This window comes from Malaya genurostris, unplaced genomic scaffold (genome assembly GCF_030247185.1).
Source record: "Malaya genurostris strain Urasoe2022 unplaced genomic scaffold, Malgen_1.1 HiC_scaffold_21, whole genome shotgun sequence".
Taxonomy (NCBI): Eukaryota; Metazoa; Arthropoda; class Insecta; order Diptera; family Culicidae; genus Malaya; species Malaya genurostris.
Genome location: NW_026682651.1, coordinates 53965 through 72711, shown reverse-complemented (window position 1 = coordinate 72711; position 18747 = coordinate 53965). Strand labels below are relative to the sequence as shown.

Below are 18747 nucleotides of genomic sequence, written 5' to 3'. Positions count from 1 at the left end.
CGTTTATACCAAACATTTCAGAAAAGTTTAATTTTGAATTATTTGAGATTATGTCACACAACTAAAAATTTTATCATAAAATTGTGATCATATTCCCGATGGCATGTAGCAAAAATTATCTTGATTCGTTAGATACAACAAGAGATATTCACGATCAAAAACTTATCACTCTCTCAGAGGGCAAATTTTAAAAAGGCACCCCATAGTAAAGCAAGTCGTATTCACGACAAAAGAAAAGGATCAAATGTTTAGAATAGTACTGAAAAGTGCAATTTCAAAATTTTGAAATTTAATTAAAATAGAAGTACAACACAACCCGTTATTTTTTCTTCAATTTATTGATAAAGATCCACCTTATCACAGCATTTTCTTTTCTCACTATACAAAACATACAAGATTTATAATATCGAGGTCATAAAGTACAGTTTATACACAAATCTGATATCCGGACTCACAAAATTGAAACCTGAATTACTATTAGATATGGCCTAAAACATCCTGATCTATAAAACAATACAATTTCGAAGATATTATACATTACTTGTGCGGGTTCATTATATTTCCAGTACAGAATTTTTGCTATACAATAACGTCCTAAAATTTTCTCTTACGCTTTGTGATTTCAAGTTTTTCTAACAGTAAGTACACAACTGAATGCTTTAAAATCATCCTGATATACATTATAGTGGTAACATTTCACTGATCATTAACTTCAAGTTCACTTTAGACATGAATCCGGTAAACCGCAGTGAAGAACAATCGAAGGTAAATAAATACACAGCTTCTAATATATATGTTTCGTTGTCATTCGGCTATAAATAAAATTACGAATTAAATAGGAATGCAAGGAGTCCTCTTCCGCTGTTACTTGTTGTTTAGCAGGTGTCGAGGTCGGACATCATTATTGAGACCATCTACTGCATACTGTCGGATGTAGAAAGTCACCAACGACTGTCATTAAACGTTCTGTCTCTAATACTGCTGTTAATAAGTAAGTCAAATTGCCGCTCAACGCTCATGCACTAAGAACCTGTTTGGGCGTGTAAGCCCGTTCCTTCATTAGTTGGTCCAAATCTTCCTCTCTATAGTAAACCACGAAGTCGGCAGGCGAAAGTCCTTCGAATACGGCACAAACACTTGGTTTGAGATTGTAGAAGAACAGCGGCTGATCACGTTTGACAAAGTCCTGCGTAATACTGTCTATGACCGTCGCGGCCGTAAAGTCAGCACCGTACACGTGCGAACAGTCGATCACCACCGGCAGCGATTGACGAATGGAATGTTTGGTCACCAGATTACGAACGTAATCTACCGAAGGGAAAATCAGACACCGATCTGGAGTAATAATCAGGTACTCTGCACCGGCCGGACTCTGTGAGGAAACGAAACAGGTAATAGTAGGGGGGAAACATCAGTAATCTATCTAATATAAACCTACCGTTAGCCGTTCAACGGAAATCTTTGGTCTTGCAGCATGGTATAATATGAACACGACGTTGAGTCCTACCCCGAGAAGAATACCAATCTCCAGTGGCAGGGCAAGGCAGGCAATGAATGTCCCCAAGCCGGGTATCAAATCGCTCTCTAGTAACGGACAAAATGCTTACAGTATGCATGTATTTTATTATTTTACTGCAAAATAATACTAACTTTTGGTTCGCCACATGGGTTTAACGACTTTGACTTCCACCATGAAAACCACGGCTGCTATGATGATGGCAGCAAGCGTTGCTTTCGGAATATATGAGAAGTATGGAGTGAAAAATAACAACGAAAGTACCACAAGGGCACCGGTGTAAATATTCCCTAGGGGTGTTCGCACTCCCGATGCATTGTTGACGGCACTCCGGCTGAGGGAACCAGTTCCGGGGAAGCCTTGCACGAAAGAATTGGCAATATTCGCAACACCGATGGCGATCAGTTCCTGTGTGGCATCCACTGGTTTTCCGTTAGCTGTATATCGAGAAAAAAAAACGAAATTAGTGAAAGCTTCCTCCTTGTAGTTACACATCTAGAATTCACTTACAAAATGCTTTGCAGATGGCAATATTTTCCATTAGAGCAATAAGTGGGATAACTATCAATCCGGATCCCAAACTTGATACAACCTCCGAAAAAGATTCCTCCCGTCCGTTGGAGGATTGGTTAGCAGTCAGTGAGAACGATGGTGGTTCAAATGATGGCATTCCCGGAGGAATTTCCCCAATCAGTTTAAAGGGCGCGGTAGCCGATGACTGAAACACATATCCGATAGCTCCGCATACTATCACAAGAATAGCATTCCGAGAGGTTCCAATGAGCCACATGAATTTGTTAACGTAACGGTGCTTCTTCGACTTAAGTTCTTCCTCTTCGGGGCCCACCTTGAGACCTGCTACAATCTAACGGACAAGTGTGTTATTGTAATTCTACTTTTGCATTCATCGACTTACCCTCATGATCAGTAACACTGCGATGCACGTGATTCCCAAAACCGTATCCCAAGCACGAATGTTATGGATATCTGCGAAAATCGACTGCCAGATTTCCAAGAAGGTGCTTCCTCTTGCGGTGATTCCCAGAACATCCTTAATTTGAGACGTCACAATGATCAGTGATACGGCCGATGTGAAACCGGACGACACTGGACCAGACACGAAGTCAACCAGAAATCCCAGTCCAAATAAACCCATTAGCAGCTCAACGATCCCGGTCAGGAAGCATAGAAGGATTGCCTTGGGCACATTTCCCCGTGCAGTTTGATATGTTAGCAAAGATGCAATGGCAGTTGGGCCCATCGGTACATCTTTACAACTACCGAGAAAAATGTAGACGATACTTCCGAGAAAGGAGCCATAAAGTCCGTACTAGAAAAAAAATATATGTTCGAAATGAAAGTCTACCTCGTGACTCATCAAGAACTTGTCATTGCGAAAAAAAAAATTCCACAATCATGATAATAAATCCAACTATACACTTACGGCGACTGGAAGACCGGCAATACCAGAATAGGCGAGCGCTTGAGGAATTACTGTGAGGCCGACGGTTATTCCCGCCACTAAATCCCCAATCGCGTCGGTTGAGTTGTAGCTGTTTAGGCAGAAAAACAAGAAAAACGTTTACATTTTAAACGAACCGTAAAACCGCAAATGTTGTGTAATGATGCTGTGTGTGGGGTGGGGGGGAATGTGCGGCACTCTTATCAACAACCAGAAGCCTTACTTACTTTGGCAGCCACCGTAGTATGGGCAATCGTTTGTACATCATCTTCCTAGTGCAGGCACTTTTGACTTTTCGCTGGCACCATTGATTGACCTCCTGTACGCGGCTTTCTGATGTGATTTTCTTTCCACTCGATGACACTGGGAAAATGACATTAGGATCAGACTAATTCTATATCCAGTTTCTAACTAAAGGGTGATTTTTTAGGAGGTATAGGATTTGATTTAAAAAAAAATGAGAAAACTAATAAAACCTTTATTGGAATCGATAGAGCGATCAACAGGTCGCGGCCAACAGTGACTTTTTTGGGATGCATTGGTAGCTCTTGCAATGCCTCTGGTTGATCTTCACTACAGAAGCGGCAATTTTGCTTGTTGACGTATTCATTCAACCAGAAATAAGCTTCGTCGTTGAACACAATTTTTAGATAAAAAAGCGGATCTTCCTGCAACTTTGCCAGCACCCATTCATGAATAAATTATAGACCAAACTGAACAAGTTTGTCAGTGACACAAAACACGATTCAAGCGTGATTTGTCAAATACAGTGTTGCCAATAAGATACCAGCAAAAAAATCACCCTTTATAATTACAACATAATTAACTGTAGATTTGCAACACAGAAAAAAATAGTTTGAGTCAAAATTTCAGTTTATTAACAAAACTTTGTACAGCAGCTTTGCAAAAAAATAACACGAATGATTCCATACTCATACCAGATGAAATGCAAACCTTGATATAACATACCGTAGAAATTTAGCGTCCATTCTGACTTCTGTTGTGTCTGAATCAGAAGTATGTTAACATAAATAAAAGTATATTGATGGTAAATATCTGTGATTTATTGAAACCAAATTGATTTTTATATGTTTGATTATAATTGTGATATCGTTATGAAATGTCCGGTGCCAAATTGTAATACTGACTTTCACAATCGATGATGTGTTGTATTTTTGTCCATATTGTTTTCTTCGCGCTCACTGACTGTTGGCTTTGAATGCCCCAAATGCCCGAGATGTTGGCAACGATAGCACTGGCTAGAGCGCATTTTTGTTGTCACCGGGCTGGTCTGAATACCTCGAGTACTGCGCCCGCTTGCATGTGCCTTGCAGATTTCCGCCCGGACGCCTGGCAGCGTTTGCCAGAAGGTTTTGTCGGAGTGCTGGCAGAACTCCGGCAAGAGTCTGGCAACAATGCAACAACCGTTTCCGGCAGAGAATTTCACCTAGCGGTTATCAACGGTTCTGTTTCTGTCGGATTTTTGCCATACAAGACTGGTTTTTCATTTTTTGGGCATTTGGTTGAAGTTTTTTCATTAGGAATTATTGCCAGGCGTCTGAAGGAGAATCTACCAGGTACATGCAAGCGGGGATATGCCAGTATTTTCATTTCATTCACCTGGTCCCAAACTCGTTTTATTTATTTTGGATGTACATGCAGGATTGACGAATATCAAATGAAGTCGAACAGAAAAAGAACGGAGAGTGATCTTGCTAGACGACACGTGGCGAGAGAATAACGCAATTTCGCCTGCAAAATTTTGACAACTGCCGGAGTCTTGCCAGGCTTCTGTCGGCTGCCAGAATTTCTCACAAGCGGGACAGTTTTGGAAACAGAAATGTTAAACTTTACCCTTATCGAAGCGTATGGAATTGATATTTTCCATGACCAACGAAATAATGCAGAACGACGATTGCGTACGGGTATTGGGTTTGCTTCCCAAGAATTTGTTGTTCTACAATAAATCTTGACTTGAAAAAAAATCTTGTCATGACACTGTATTATAAGCCTTTTTTGAAACATTTACGGAAATCGAGGATTTGTTCATTGAAACAAGAAGTTTCTGAGTTGTAGACTCAATTAAAACTACATATCGCAATTACAAACTTCCATAAGCCGCTTTTGACACCTATCGCCCATACTCGCATATCAGTCCAATATGGGTCCTGACCATTTATGAGTTAGCTCGACGGATAACGTCTATTTTGACGTTTGTTCAGTAAAATTTGAAAAAAATATCAAGTCGTGTTTTTCCCATATGGACAGTACTCGCATATCTGTCCCATGTATTAAAAATCACGTTTTAGTAATTAAAAAATGTACAGGTTTCATTTATTGCTCTTTCTTGCCAGTTTAAAGGAATTAAACGTATTGCTCCCATTTATACTAACAATTTCATCCTCCGAAGCAACAACTCCAGGAAAAGATTCAGCTCTTTTTCCATAACTTTAACCAAAATCAGATGCAGGCATATGCGAATATTTCAAATTGAAATTATCTCGAACGCACTGTGCTGAACGAAAGATTTCAGAACATTTCTCTCGGGTGTTGATGGCATTGAAACCTACAAATTCACTGTCAGTCAGCTATCTTCCGTGAAAGACTCTCCACAAAAAAAAAGAAAAGTTCAATTTTAAGTTAGTTGTGGTTATTTTATACTACTGAAAATTTTATCATAAATTGCTGATACTATTCCCGATAGAATGGAGAAAAAATATGTTGCTGCGTTAAATACAACAAGAGATATTCGTGATTTAATTCTACACATTCTTATACACGGAAATTTTGAAAAAACCGGCTCATAGTGAAGTAAGTCGTATTCACGACAAAAACCAACTTTCACAAACATCCGTTGATATTGAATGTTAATTAAATGGATCTATCTATCATATTGGTTTTACGTTATGTTGAATAAATAACAGGAAAACATACAAAAGTTCAAAATACTTACAGATAAACTCATTCGAACCCGTTAAACCACCATGTGGCTCCCCGGCCGACATTGATATGTTTAGGCTTGAACAGTTCATCGCCTCATTGACGTAAGATCCGTCCGGACTGATTGTCGTTCCCATTGTTTGTGTCATAGTTGCCGTTGTTCTGCCACCGTGGTTTCAACTGACTCGCTCAGTCCAAATAAATGTTCTGAAAGTGACAACAAAAAAAAATGTACAACATTAAAAATGATTGAATGTATATTCTTAATGTATTCTAAAAAATGATTCTATTTATATCGTTGTAACGGATTATTCATATGGAGATTGTTTGTAATTAAAATGCAACGTGAAAGCTAACAATCCATTCAGTAATGGCGCGAACCATCGACAAGATGATGATAATTGATGGTGTTGTTATTCGCGTTTAACTGATAGTTCACACCCTCATGACAACCACATTCGGAATATTACCTGAATTGTCAAAACGCTTTTTGCAAACAATCTACCGTTTAGTTCGTTTATGAAGATTGATCATTTTTGTTTGAAGAATGATTTGTGACTATTTAGTGTCTTTTTTGTGTTCATAAATCAGCTTCAATTAGATGATTAATATTAGAAGCCTGTGGCAGACAGAAATTATCACAGATAGGGCTATTGTACCAATACAAACCTGGGACCGCACTATGAAACTCGAAACGAACAGTTTTTTGTAAGTGCAATGAAAGAAAGAAAGTTGCAGTTTTTGAGGTTAGAGCACAAATAACATATATACAGGTTCGCATGAGTTGTTTGCACAAATTTAAACGATCAGTGAGGCGAGTACTTGCAGATGTCGCCGCGATCAACACTGTTTTGAGAGCCGCGTTCACATCACGCCAATTTTTTTTTTTGCTTTTGCTGTAGCCACAAGTTTATGCTTTGTTTTATTACAATTCACAAGTAAATAATCAGTGATTTGTTATCATTTCGCCACAAAGTAAAACGTTTTTAAAGATCGAAGTGATCAGTCGAGTAGGTGTCAGTAGTGAGCTTCTTGTTTTCAACGTGTAGCAAATTTATATCGTTTTTTTTAAATTTCTTTTTCAATTTGAACATTAGATCGAAGGTTCATTATTACAATCAAGTATTAAATCAAAAATGAGTTCATTGATTCATCAGAGAAGATTAGAATTATTAGAATTTCGATTCTAATTCACTTCATAATGCTGGGTAAATTATAATAACTCCTAAATTTCTAAGTCACATTAAACACTATTAAAGATTTATTACCTTCGAAACCGTTTTTTTATCAACTGTATATTTGTCAATTTATCCAAAACACACCGCCCGAAGTACCCTTTGAACACTTCACAAATGCAGTATTTCCTAACAAAGTCCACTCACACAATCCCCCTGGTAAGCTGATCACGACTTGCTTCGATGCCGGCCGATCGATGACTGAGCCGTATCAGCCATGTTTCCCACCTATGAAATCAATTGTAACAGCCGCCCGGGAACAACACAATGAACAACATCAACGTCTCAATCCGCCACCCACAGAAAATTGCAGAATATGTAAATACAGTACGAATGCGAGGTGGAATTCTGTTTTCCCCCACCGGTAGCGATCGTGGCGACTACCGACCGATCTTCACACAGTATCACTTTGTTTGTTTGGCACTTTCCAGCGATCGGAATTTCCGTAAGCGTTCGACGGCGAAATAATCCGATCTATCTTAGTTGACCTGTACGGCAGCCGGACGGATCGGTAACATCTGGTAATGCTAGTTTAGATGGGGATTCCTCCCCGATACCGGCCCGGTTTTTGTTGAATGGTATTTTTTCTCTCCCTCGAAAGTCACCTCGTTTGCTTCGAATCACGTGCAATATTACACTGGAATCCCACACAGAACACGTTTCAGTCGGGTGATCAATAAACAAGTCGATTAAGAAGCTGTCGATAGCGAGTTAATTCTATTAAAATGATTAACCATCGGTGGTATAAGAATTTCACTAAGTAGAATTTCTCATGAAACTGGGAATTTTCAATAATTTCTTCTGTCTCTTTTATTTTCTTCCATTTTTTCGATTATTCTAGAAACAGTTTTTCTACTTTTTTGTGTTTCTTCATATATGACACTGCTCAAGATCCTTCAGAGTAAACAAGAGTCGGATTATCTTCATATTTTCAATGGTAATAATGTCAAGTTTTGCTGTTACTGGATCTTGTGCTGATGTTCTATTTCTCTAATTACAATCCAGTGACACTTGGAAGCTTTTATAAACATCGTTGAGAGATTTTTCAGTCTTATTTTCGTCTTTGTTATTTCCAAATGTTGGAATCGTTGTGACCCGTACTAAAAGGAAAGTCCTCAAAAAAGGCTCATGCTCAGGAAGGAACTGGGTGTATATTGCATTCTTAGATTAGTTCAGTTTCAGCTCAAGTCTTTTGTTCACGTCGCAGCGCATTTTCGCTTCATTGAAGGCCATCATCTGTTGGTCTGTGTCGAAGCCTCTTGTTGGTTTGCTCATCTCTAAATCATCAACTTGTTAGCACCACACACATGACGCACTGTGTGACAAAATGCAATAAAAAATCCTCAGCTTTGATGAGTCGATGAACCAGATAAACCTACAATATTCAAAAGGTATGCAATTTTTTCCACTTTTCCTCAATATCCACTGAATTAATCATCATAAAAATAGTTTCGCCCTTTTCCGATTTGTTTACTATTATGTTCCCTGTGTGAATTATGAAATATTTTTTGTGAAATTGGCTGATTTCTGCGACTAAGGCAAATCTGCGGGTAGTTTTGTCGTCTTAATTACTTTTTCCTATAGCAAAAAGTTCAGAAACCATCTAAAATAACGAAAATAAATGGTTTCACCCTTCCTTTCTAACAAGTGAAGTATCGCCCTGTTTGTTGGCATGAAACATGGAGGGCGAAACTTACATAAACAAATGGAATGACAGTTTCGACCTTCATAGTTCTTTGTATTACAAAGGTTGAGATTTTCGTGGAATCCGAATTTTTAGCAAATTTTGTAGGATTTTAGAGTATTTATTCATACGAAAGAGAAACTCGATTTGTTTACTTTGTGAGATTCGCGCTTCTGTGATAAACAGCTGATATTTCATATTTCGTACACTGATAAAAATTTGCACGATCGATTCGATTAAACACCACCTCAATTTAATATGCTTTTTCATATCAATACATAACCAAAGCGATTTGTTTCAAGATTTCATATACAAATTCACTAAGATGCGAGATTATATTATTTTTCACTTAGCTTTGATGTGTTTTTCCTCTGGATATGATGTGTTTTGCTATTAAATCGAATAACATGTGTTAAACACTTCATTTTCTAGTGGAAATGAGTACAACACAAATGTATGTGCAAAACACTTAATTCGGTCAACTGTGTCTCGATTAAATTCTATGTGGAAAACAATGTGACATTCACATGAAATACATATAGAATCTAGAGGTAACGATTGATCTGATCGTTTTTAAGTGCAATTCATATAAACGTAGCGTGATTTCCACTAAATATCAACAGTTTTTATACTAATTTTATGATTTTAAGGGTGTTATTTCATAAATGACCATGTAAAGAGCTGCAATTTCCTTGAAAACTGTTCATAAATTTTTATAGTGTTTTGTTTGCAAATATCCGAAGAATCTCACTTTAATTATACCGGTTTTGGAAGTACCGGTAATAGAGGTCCAGTATTCCCAAACGGAACGCACTAAGATTTCTCAGAGATGGCTGAAAGGTACTCTGATCATGTACAAATCTCGTGAAGTATAACCGGACCCGACTCCCGGTTCCGGAGTTTCCAGGCGATGAAGGCTTACACTTTTGAAACGTCGTTTAAAAGTGACTATACGAATAACGGAAAAATCTTCTAAATTTGAGGTGTTTATTTTCATGAATTTCTTGTGTTCTACAAACAGTGATATAGCTAATGCTTTGCACATGATATGATTAATAAATGGTGTGTAAGAAAATAAATGGTTCTCTATATTGCGAAATGTTTCGTCATTAGCTTGATATTAATAAAAGTCTCGTTGCCCCATACAAAGTTTCTGATTTTTTTTTGAATTACAGATTTCGATGTGCGAAAAATATTTAATTATATCCGCACTTTCTCAGTGATGGTTGAAGCGATTTCTACAAACTTGATAGATTCAAATGAATGGTCATATGCTCTAATACAAAGTCCCTCAATTTCATTTGAATCCATCTTCTGGTTCAGGAACTGCAGGGTGGTATTTGCAAAAAAACAAAAATCTTTGCAATATCTTTCCTGATCAATTGTCACGAACATAGATTTAAATAAAAGGTAATAAATTGCAATTAAAATACCTGAATTTCATCTTGAACCGATTTCCGCACGAATAAAAATCCATTTTTGGTACCATGATCATGGAAATCATGGAAATCGTGAAACATGTCTTTTCATGAGACCATTGTTATCCGTGCGGTTCCGAAATAACAGGTTAACTAGTGTGAAGATTATGATTTTAAGGGTGTTATTTCATAAATGACCATGTAAAGATCTGAAATTTCCTTGAAAACTGTTCATAAATTTTTATAGTGTTTTGTTGGCAAATATCCGAAGAATACCGGTTTTGGAAGTACCGGAAATAGAGGTCCAGTATTCCCAAACGGAACGCACTAAGATTTCTCAGAGATGGCTGAAAGGTACTCTGATCATGTACAAATCTCGTGAATTATAACCGAACCCGACTCCCGGTTCCGGAGTTTCCAGGCGATTAAGGCTTACACTTTTGAAACGTCGTTTAAAAGTGACTATACGAATAACGGAAAAATCTTCTAAATTTGACTGAACATAGTTTACAAATTAAAAAGGTTGTTGGACAAAAAATCAAATGATTTTTTCGTTTGTTTTCAAGCTCCAATGAACAGAATTTTCTAATCATACTTCTGAAAACATTAGTAATATGAGAAAGGTATCATCATAGCAGTAGGTAGATTAAAACAGGTTTTATTTTCAAATAGATGTGTTACTTGGTTAGTTTAGTTCATACAGGTCTGCTTTCAGATGAGCATTGTCCTTATAATAAAATAAATAAATGATAAATAAACAAATGTTTGGCAATGAGCTAAATTCTGCTAACATTTTCTATACTTATTTATTAGCTTTTTCGAAAATTTTCCATTTTTCGCTGTTTCATTCATTTTCATATTTTCTCTCTGTTCTTTGTTGCTCGTTAGCAGTGATAAGCATATACATGTTTTTTTTTTCATTTCGAGCAGCTATTTTGCAGTTAGCTCATATCGTTTTCGTTTATTGATCAGAGCAGCCCGAAAGCTGACCCAGAGTCGCCCAAACAACTTTTGATGTGTTTGTTTTAGCAACCTGCGGTTGCTCTAGATCGGACTCCAATCGCGTAGTTTCGCTCTGAAAATTTTCTCGGGTCGCACCACGCATCCATGCAAGCTTGTTTAGCGTTTCTTTTTTCATGAGTTGTTGTTTAGGGCGCGTACCACGTGTTCGTTTTACTCGGAGTCAGAGTCGCCCGCGTCTAGGTTCAAAAACGAAAACGGTATCTGTCTGCGCCCTCACTACTTTCCCCTGTAGAGATGGCAGGTAAAAATTCGAAAAGTCTGTCAATATTGACGAAAGTCTTCGAAAAACTCGTTTTTCAAAAGTCTGCACAACAAAAAATGTCTGCAGCACTAGGGTAACAGAGGTATTTTGGCAACTTCATATATATTGGCCCACCTAACCAGCTTTATGGATTTAATCGATGTTAAGTAACCCATGTTGCATCCATTTGAAGCTCATCACATTAAATAACCTATTGCGGAAGGGTTTTTCAAAGATATCACAACATTTGGTGGATATTTTTACAAAGTGGGCCAAAATAAAATCAATCCAAAGTGGGCCAAAATACCTCTGTTACCCTATATACGAAATCTGCAGATTTACAGATAAATCTGCAGATCTGGCATCTCTGTTCCCCTGTCATCCAGGAGGGTTGCCACATATACAGATTAATCTGCATTTTACAGATTTTTCAGATAAATTTGTGACCAAGATTCTGTATATGCCGATTACAGATTTTTGGCAAAAAATACAGATTTGAACAGATTTTCGATAGCGTGGATTAAAAATTGTATAATGATCGTGTTAAAATGTATTAAATAATGGTATTGATTTTATTTTTCAAAGTGAAAACATTATCCTGATTGTGTGTTAATTCTAAAAAGAGGATAAAACTTATGTAAAAGAGTATGTTAAGGGCAGTAAACACAGATGTTATATCTGCTCATAAAGATTTGTTTATTCTTACTTTTTGTTACAACTAGTGTAGCGTAATTGAGTATGCTTTCAAAAATTGCTTCTGATAAAATGGAAAGATGATGGCCTCGGACATAACGTAAGGTAGTAAAGAAGAAAGATTGCCAATTGCATTTATTTCGAGAGGCTCAAACGCAAAAACAACTTCCAGCATTTTTTTAACTAAAACATCATAAAATTCAGACTAAGAAGAGTTTTGGTTTCTTTAAATTTGGGTTCTAAAGACTTTTCATTCCATTGTGCTTCGATTTCTTATCACTTCTATATACAGATTTTCAATACAGGTTTTTGAGCTCCCGATACAGATTTACAGATTTTTCTTCTGAAAAATGCAGATTTAAATTTGGCAACCCTGCATCCAGCCCACGTCAGCAAAGCTTATACGTGAACACAATCATAATCAAACTCATTGTGGCTCTCAAAACCAGAGCCTAAAATTGTCACACAAGAGTCCAATCCATCAACCTCATATTCGTTTTTTGCTGTCTCATTCGTAAATGACCGCATCCAAAACAAACGAAGAGAGACGAAGAATTTTCGTCTGTCATTGCAAAAAACAGAGAGTATCACTATTAAATTATTCGTTCCTCTATGACAAGACGAAACCAAACAAACGTCTTCAGGGAGAATCAGTACAATTTCAATTCTCATTCTTTCGTCGATATATTATGAATCTGTGACGTTTAGCTATTGAGTGTCTAAAATATAATAAATCGAAGTAATTACACCAAAACTACTACAAATTCAAACACCAACAGGTAAAAGTCATTGTGAATTGTTTTTTATTGATTCTCAAAGCTTCGGTTGAATATCGTCGCTGCATACTATGGGATTTTCACAGGAAACCGAAAATGATTTAAAGGGCAAATGAAAGAATGACCACAATTTTGAAACTACTGTTCTGCTTATGTCGTTGACTAGACATGGATCTCGTTCTTATAATTTGTAAGCGCAACTGAGAGTGACATTTTTTTTCGTCATTTTCGTATGTTTTTAGCCAAAGATATTGTTAATTAAATATTTATTCAGTATCTTTTATTAGATTTCTCCACAACACCGATTCGGTATTGCCTGTAAGAAGTTTGTATCTTAAAACCCGGACTTTGAAAGTCCCTCGACGATCATACGTACATTCGATTAACTTTTCCTGTGCTTTTTAAATTGTCAACACAAATATGATATACTGCGCATCAGCTCTTTTATTATTCCGTTCAAATAGAAAACTAATTGGTTGCCAACCTTGAAAATACAAAAATACCAAACACGCCAGTTATTTCCTGAGTCAGCATAACGATCACTCGCTAATTTCAGCACATTCCATATGTCAATTGGAGCGATTTTTGTTAGCACAAAATTATTTGCTTCCAAACGAGGCATAGCAACCTGTCAAGTAGCACATAATCTATTTTCAAAAATGTCAAACAAACGACTATCACACCTAGTTTTGGATATTTCTAGACGAACGATGATGATGACTGAATTCCACTGAATTCGGCATATTGTCACAAATGTGCGAAAAAATCTGTTACATTGAGAATTATCACATCGTAGTATTGAAAAGGATCATCCTGCAAAAAAACACCGATTTCGGGACAGGTACCCAGCACATAACAAATCTCTATCTATTACCCGACTAATCTCACCAAACGTGACGGTATGTAAGGAAACCGTTCCAGCGTTCAGTTTACAGCTGATTGAATAGTTCCGACCTCCACGTGTGTGCCAATGATATCATATTCCGAAACGTGCGACAATCCCAAAGTCGCACCAATGGCGCCGATATGTGGAACATATATCTGTGTCTCACATGGTAAAGCATATGAAGTATTGCTGGAGTGCCAATGGGATCGACCAACTTCCTTGTCTCACACTGAAGATACTGTCGTCCATGTCTGAATTTCTAATTTTGATTAAACACGTTCGAAGATTCAGATTCAGAAGATATGTTTCGAGTGGTGCCCAAGGATGCAGGTGCACAGTGATTCAATGACTGAAGAGAGCTGGCACGCTGGCATAGTTGTTTACTTCTATCACGCAAACGATTGACTCCACACGAAATGGTCACTTTTATCAGTTTCTAGAGAGAAAAAAAAAATTCACCGTTGTATGCTAATTAGTTTAAGCACGCACTGCGAAATGCACTATCAAATGCAGGTTACATAATTATACGATTCGTACTTACTTCGATTGTGCTGATAAAGATGGTTCGTGAAAAAACACAATAGATGGCTAATTATTCGAACATGCTTTGATAAAACTAAATAGGAACCGCCGTGATCAATCGCACTGAATATTAAAAGTAGCTCAAGTGTGATTAAGATCGAGTACATTATAATCAGATTGTTTATCGAGCCTTTAATTCTTTTGTTTCCAAAACAACCAGACACCCGGAGTCGACGCGTTCCTCCAATATTGTATGATAATTTCACATGCAATGTACGTTAATCACTGGATTCGGTTGAATTGGAAAACAATCGATATTGTAGATATTAAGTTAGAAAAAGTTTAGAATTCAAGTTAATCTAATTAAATATTGCGCACTAGTTTTAGACGTTGTTCCAGTTTATTTTTCATTAGAAAATTTCAAGAGTCGATCACAACGTGTTTCTTGATTATTTTGATAGCTACTAAATTACTGTTTGTATTTCTTATTCATTTATCAGGTAGTACAAAAAGTTATGTATATCCAGTTCCTCATAACGCAAACTAGGATTTGATTTGGCTGTTCGATATTCTTGCATGTGAAAACATCCTGTAAACTTAATAACTGTTTTTTAGTGAAAAGTAATTTATTTCATAAAATTATGAGAATTATCACCACATGACGAGTTGCACAAAAGCAGTTTTCAAATCGTAAAATCAAAACCGAGCAAATTTGGAATTTCAACCTTCAATCAACAAGCTCCGAGACTTTTCCGAGAACTACTTGAATAAAGTAATGTTTATTAGCAGCATCAGAAACAATGTCTTATATTTCAGTTGATATATTTTTATCTAGCAAAATTAAAATTTTTCAGGCTTTCATCGGAAAGTACGTTTTCATAGCCGGGAGCGTGTTTTCGGATACGTACGTACAGGACGCAAATCCACATATGATTCAGTCAATTAGGACGTAATTCGTAAAATGACTGAGTTTTACAAGAATGATTTGAATATGTGTCAAACACACCCCGTCCTACAAGCAACCGTGTAATTATACAGTTTCAGCACTCAAAAGTATGTCTTAATGCATTAAATATGTTTTAGATCTACTGTGAAAATGAGTCATTTTTCTAGGTGTGCAGATATGATACACATTTAGAAAAATGAACATCTTTATAGATGCACATAAAAGGAGCGTCGCGGTTCACAACATTAGCTTCCAAGTTCATTTAGCTGAAGCTTACACCGATACAGACGCAAAATTCATTTTTACATGTTAATGGATGTAATATTGTGCCATCAACGAAGAAATTACAGCATACTTGAATTTACGTCAAGCGTTAATTTCATTTTTTCTAAGAGTGTAGATCTTATGAAAACGTAGTTTGCCAAGTTCTTCCGTTCTCTGTTTTTTGCCGAATGACTGGATTTTACGAGAATCTTAGACAAACATACTTCCACTTGTACGCGGCGGGCAGATTTCTCCCCAGACGACTGGGTATGTTTGCCAGCCGTTTTCGCCGGAGTTCTTCCAGAATTCCGGCAAAAGTCTGGCAACAATGCAACAACCGTTTCCGGCAGAGAATTTCGCCTAACGGTTATTATCGGTTCTGTTTCTGTCGGATTCTTGCCATACAAGATTGGCAGAATCGTTTTGAATCGGTTCTACATTTTTAGCGTCTTGTTTTTTTTTTCAATAAAAAGTACATATGAAAGACAATATCAAATGAAGTCGAATAAAAAAAGAAAAAAGAAATAAAAGAGAAATAAACAAGACACGTGCGGCGAGGTAATGACGTAATTTCGCCTGGACAATGTTGACAGCAGCCGGAATGCAGCCTGCCTTCTGACGGTTGCCAGAAGACGGTCCTCACAAGCGGGCTTTGTCTTTCGCGCATTCAAGTAAAATTACATGTTTGAACACTCAAAACAATATCACAATAATTTAGTCATAAGCTAAACCAACTTTAAAAATAAGTTCTTTTTGCGCTCAAATATGTCGGTCTTTGAAGACATAAATTTACTTGATTTGTTCTAAGTGTGTTGAACAGAAGCATCCCACATGATCGAAATAATGGAATGAGTAATGGATTCTTACTCGACTGCTCGATTTTCCAGTACGCGATCGATTCAGTGCTAGAGATTTCGCCTGAGTTGGATGCTCGATCAACTCGATTGACAGTTACATTATAAATGTCGTTGAGTTTTAGTTCAATTTATGAATGTGTTAGTGTAAAAGTTAGGCGACTTACGTAATTTTATTACACTCCAGCTAGAGGAATGGATGGTGCTGACCAAACTAGGACTTTTTGTTCATTTCCAGCGAATTTCAACAATTTATGCTAAAATTCTAAGAGAACTGGTTATTTACTAGATCTTTATATCCGAAAAACTTGAGGATTTAAATTTAAATATATCAGTTATATTTATTTTTTTATTTAAAAATTAACTGAAAATCAGAGCGAAAACCAAAAAAATCGGGAAAGAATAAGAAGAAAACGAATTGACATTTCATTCCGCATCTTCTCAATCAATTCCGATAGATTTTCGAACCAACCGGTTGGAGGCGAAATTCATGCGGAATCGGTTGTTGCACTGGAGTCGGAATTCATTATGATTTCCACATGGAATTTCGAATGAAAATTTCTCGCCGATTCAGGATTGATGCAGAATTCATTCGGATCTGATAATGTGGGATAGCGAAAATGAGGTGAGGTGAGGCGCCCGCTTGTGAGGAACTATGGTAACCGATTGCCTGTCTGCATTCCGGTTGCTGTCAAAGTGTTCCAGGCGAATTTGTGTCATTCTCTCGCCGTACGTATCTTGCTTATATAGCTTTTCCTTCTTCTTTTTTGTTCGAATTCATTTGATATTCGTCAATTCTGCACGTACATATAAAAAGAAACTTAACTATAACTTATTGCTCTTCATATCTGAATAAAATGTTCAAAACGACGTATGTAACAATGAGAGATTCTCTTTGTTTACTTTCTTTTTCGATTATTGCGAAATATTCCTGCTTTTTTCGGTAATTTCTCCAGAACAGATTAAAAGATGATAGCTTTAGTTATTATTATCGGTAAATAATTGAAGAGAAAAATTGCTAAGAGTGCCGTAATAATCAAAAGAGAAAGTAAACAAACAGAATCTCTCATTGTTACATAAGTCGCTTTGAACATTTTATACAGATATGAACTTATTATTGGGGTAAAACCAACGCGTTAAAAATGTACAACCGATTCAAAACGGTCAGTCTTGTATGGCGAGAATTCGGCAGAAACAGAACCGTTTATAACCGCTAGACGATATTCTCTGCCGGAAGCGGTTGTTGCATTGTTGCCAGACTCTGGCCGGAATTCATATAGCTCTTACTGAAAGCATCATCTCTAACCAAACAGCGCCGCTACATTTAATTTTAGCGTCATTGTGCCAATGACGTTGAATAAAAAGTTTTTACTCTGAGGTGATACTGTTGATCTCAGTTCATTGTGCGAAATCTACCGTTTATTCAGAATAGAGCATTAAACTTGGTTTGATACCATTTTTCAAAAGCCTGGAAATAACAAATAAAGTATCCAAACTAAATAGTACTCGATCGCTATACATTCTAGTACATACTCGAGTAATCTACATTACACTGGTTTCTGTTTAAAAAAATATTGATCCGAAAAAACCTAAACTTAGCCAATTTCACATTTCTGAAGATTTTCCATGTTTAACCATAGTTTACACTAAAAGAAGTAGTAGTAATCACTTTGAAATCGATTTTCTTCTACTCCGAGTGTACTTTTATTGCTGATATCTATTTGTACTCTTGAATAAACAATAAAAATGCTACAAATCACTACTGCCGATATGAAAATTTCCGAAAGAATCCTCCTTTTCTTGGTTCCATTTTTCATTGGCAGATGTCGCTACCGGTAAATCAGCTTTGCGACAATGTGCCAATCAGTGACACTAAAAGTTTCGTAGGGTGAAAAATGAGTAAGCAAATGTCAGTGTGTTCTTACAATGGTAAATATACGTTCGCTTGAATCATACTATTAAACAATATAGATAATCGATAAATTGTCAAAGAAAGTTATTTCCTAAATAACGGTTGCTATGTATTAATGCAGATTATTTTCCAAAGCGACGAAAATTCGGCAATTCATCTACCGCGTGAAACCCCAAATTTTGGCAAAGGCAAACCAAAATATAACGCAAAAATAATGATATTGTACGAATTAGCGCAATGAAATTGAAAGAAAACGAATTCTTCAGTATGTCATATTTGTAAATCTATCAAAACAGTATTGAATTTAGGGTCAATATTCTCAATTGAAAAGCAAGTGATCAAAGCATTCAGCAAAAATACAACCTTGAATGAAAG

At 36.7% G+C, this 18747-nt stretch overlaps 1 protein-coding gene across 7 annotated transcripts in view; it reads right to left on the bottom strand.

The window, feature by feature from the left end:
- Nucleotides 1-338: 338 nt before the first annotated feature.
- The window catches only part of LOC131439947 (sodium-independent sulfate anion transporter-like), a 50895-nt gene continuing 32486 nt past the window's right edge, over nucleotides 339-18747 (bottom strand). For 4 of the 7 annotated variants that reach the window (XM_058611062.1, XM_058611067.1, XM_058611064.1 and 1 more), the window contains 8 exons: nucleotides 5932-6125; nucleotides 3206-3341; nucleotides 2961-3069; nucleotides 2433-2846; nucleotides 2027-2381; nucleotides 1651-1953; nucleotides 1439-1584; nucleotides 339-1372 (listed from right to left, as the gene is read on the bottom strand). In XM_058611062.1, coding sequence (XP_058467045.1) covers nucleotides 1016-1372; nucleotides 1439-1584; nucleotides 1651-1953; nucleotides 2027-2381; nucleotides 2433-2846; nucleotides 2961-3069; nucleotides 3206-3341; nucleotides 5932-6067 — 1956 coding nt within the window. In that variant the 5' untranslated portion in view covers nucleotides 6068-6125 and the 3' untranslated portion in view covers nucleotides 339-1015. Of the gene's footprint in view, nucleotides 1373-1438; nucleotides 1585-1650; nucleotides 1954-2026; nucleotides 2382-2432; nucleotides 2847-2960; nucleotides 3070-3205; nucleotides 3342-5931; nucleotides 6126-7186; nucleotides 7965-13862; nucleotides 14092-18747 lie in introns of those variants that run through there. The other 3 variants (XR_009231265.1, XM_058611065.1, XM_058611063.1) reach the window with 3 other exon arrangements.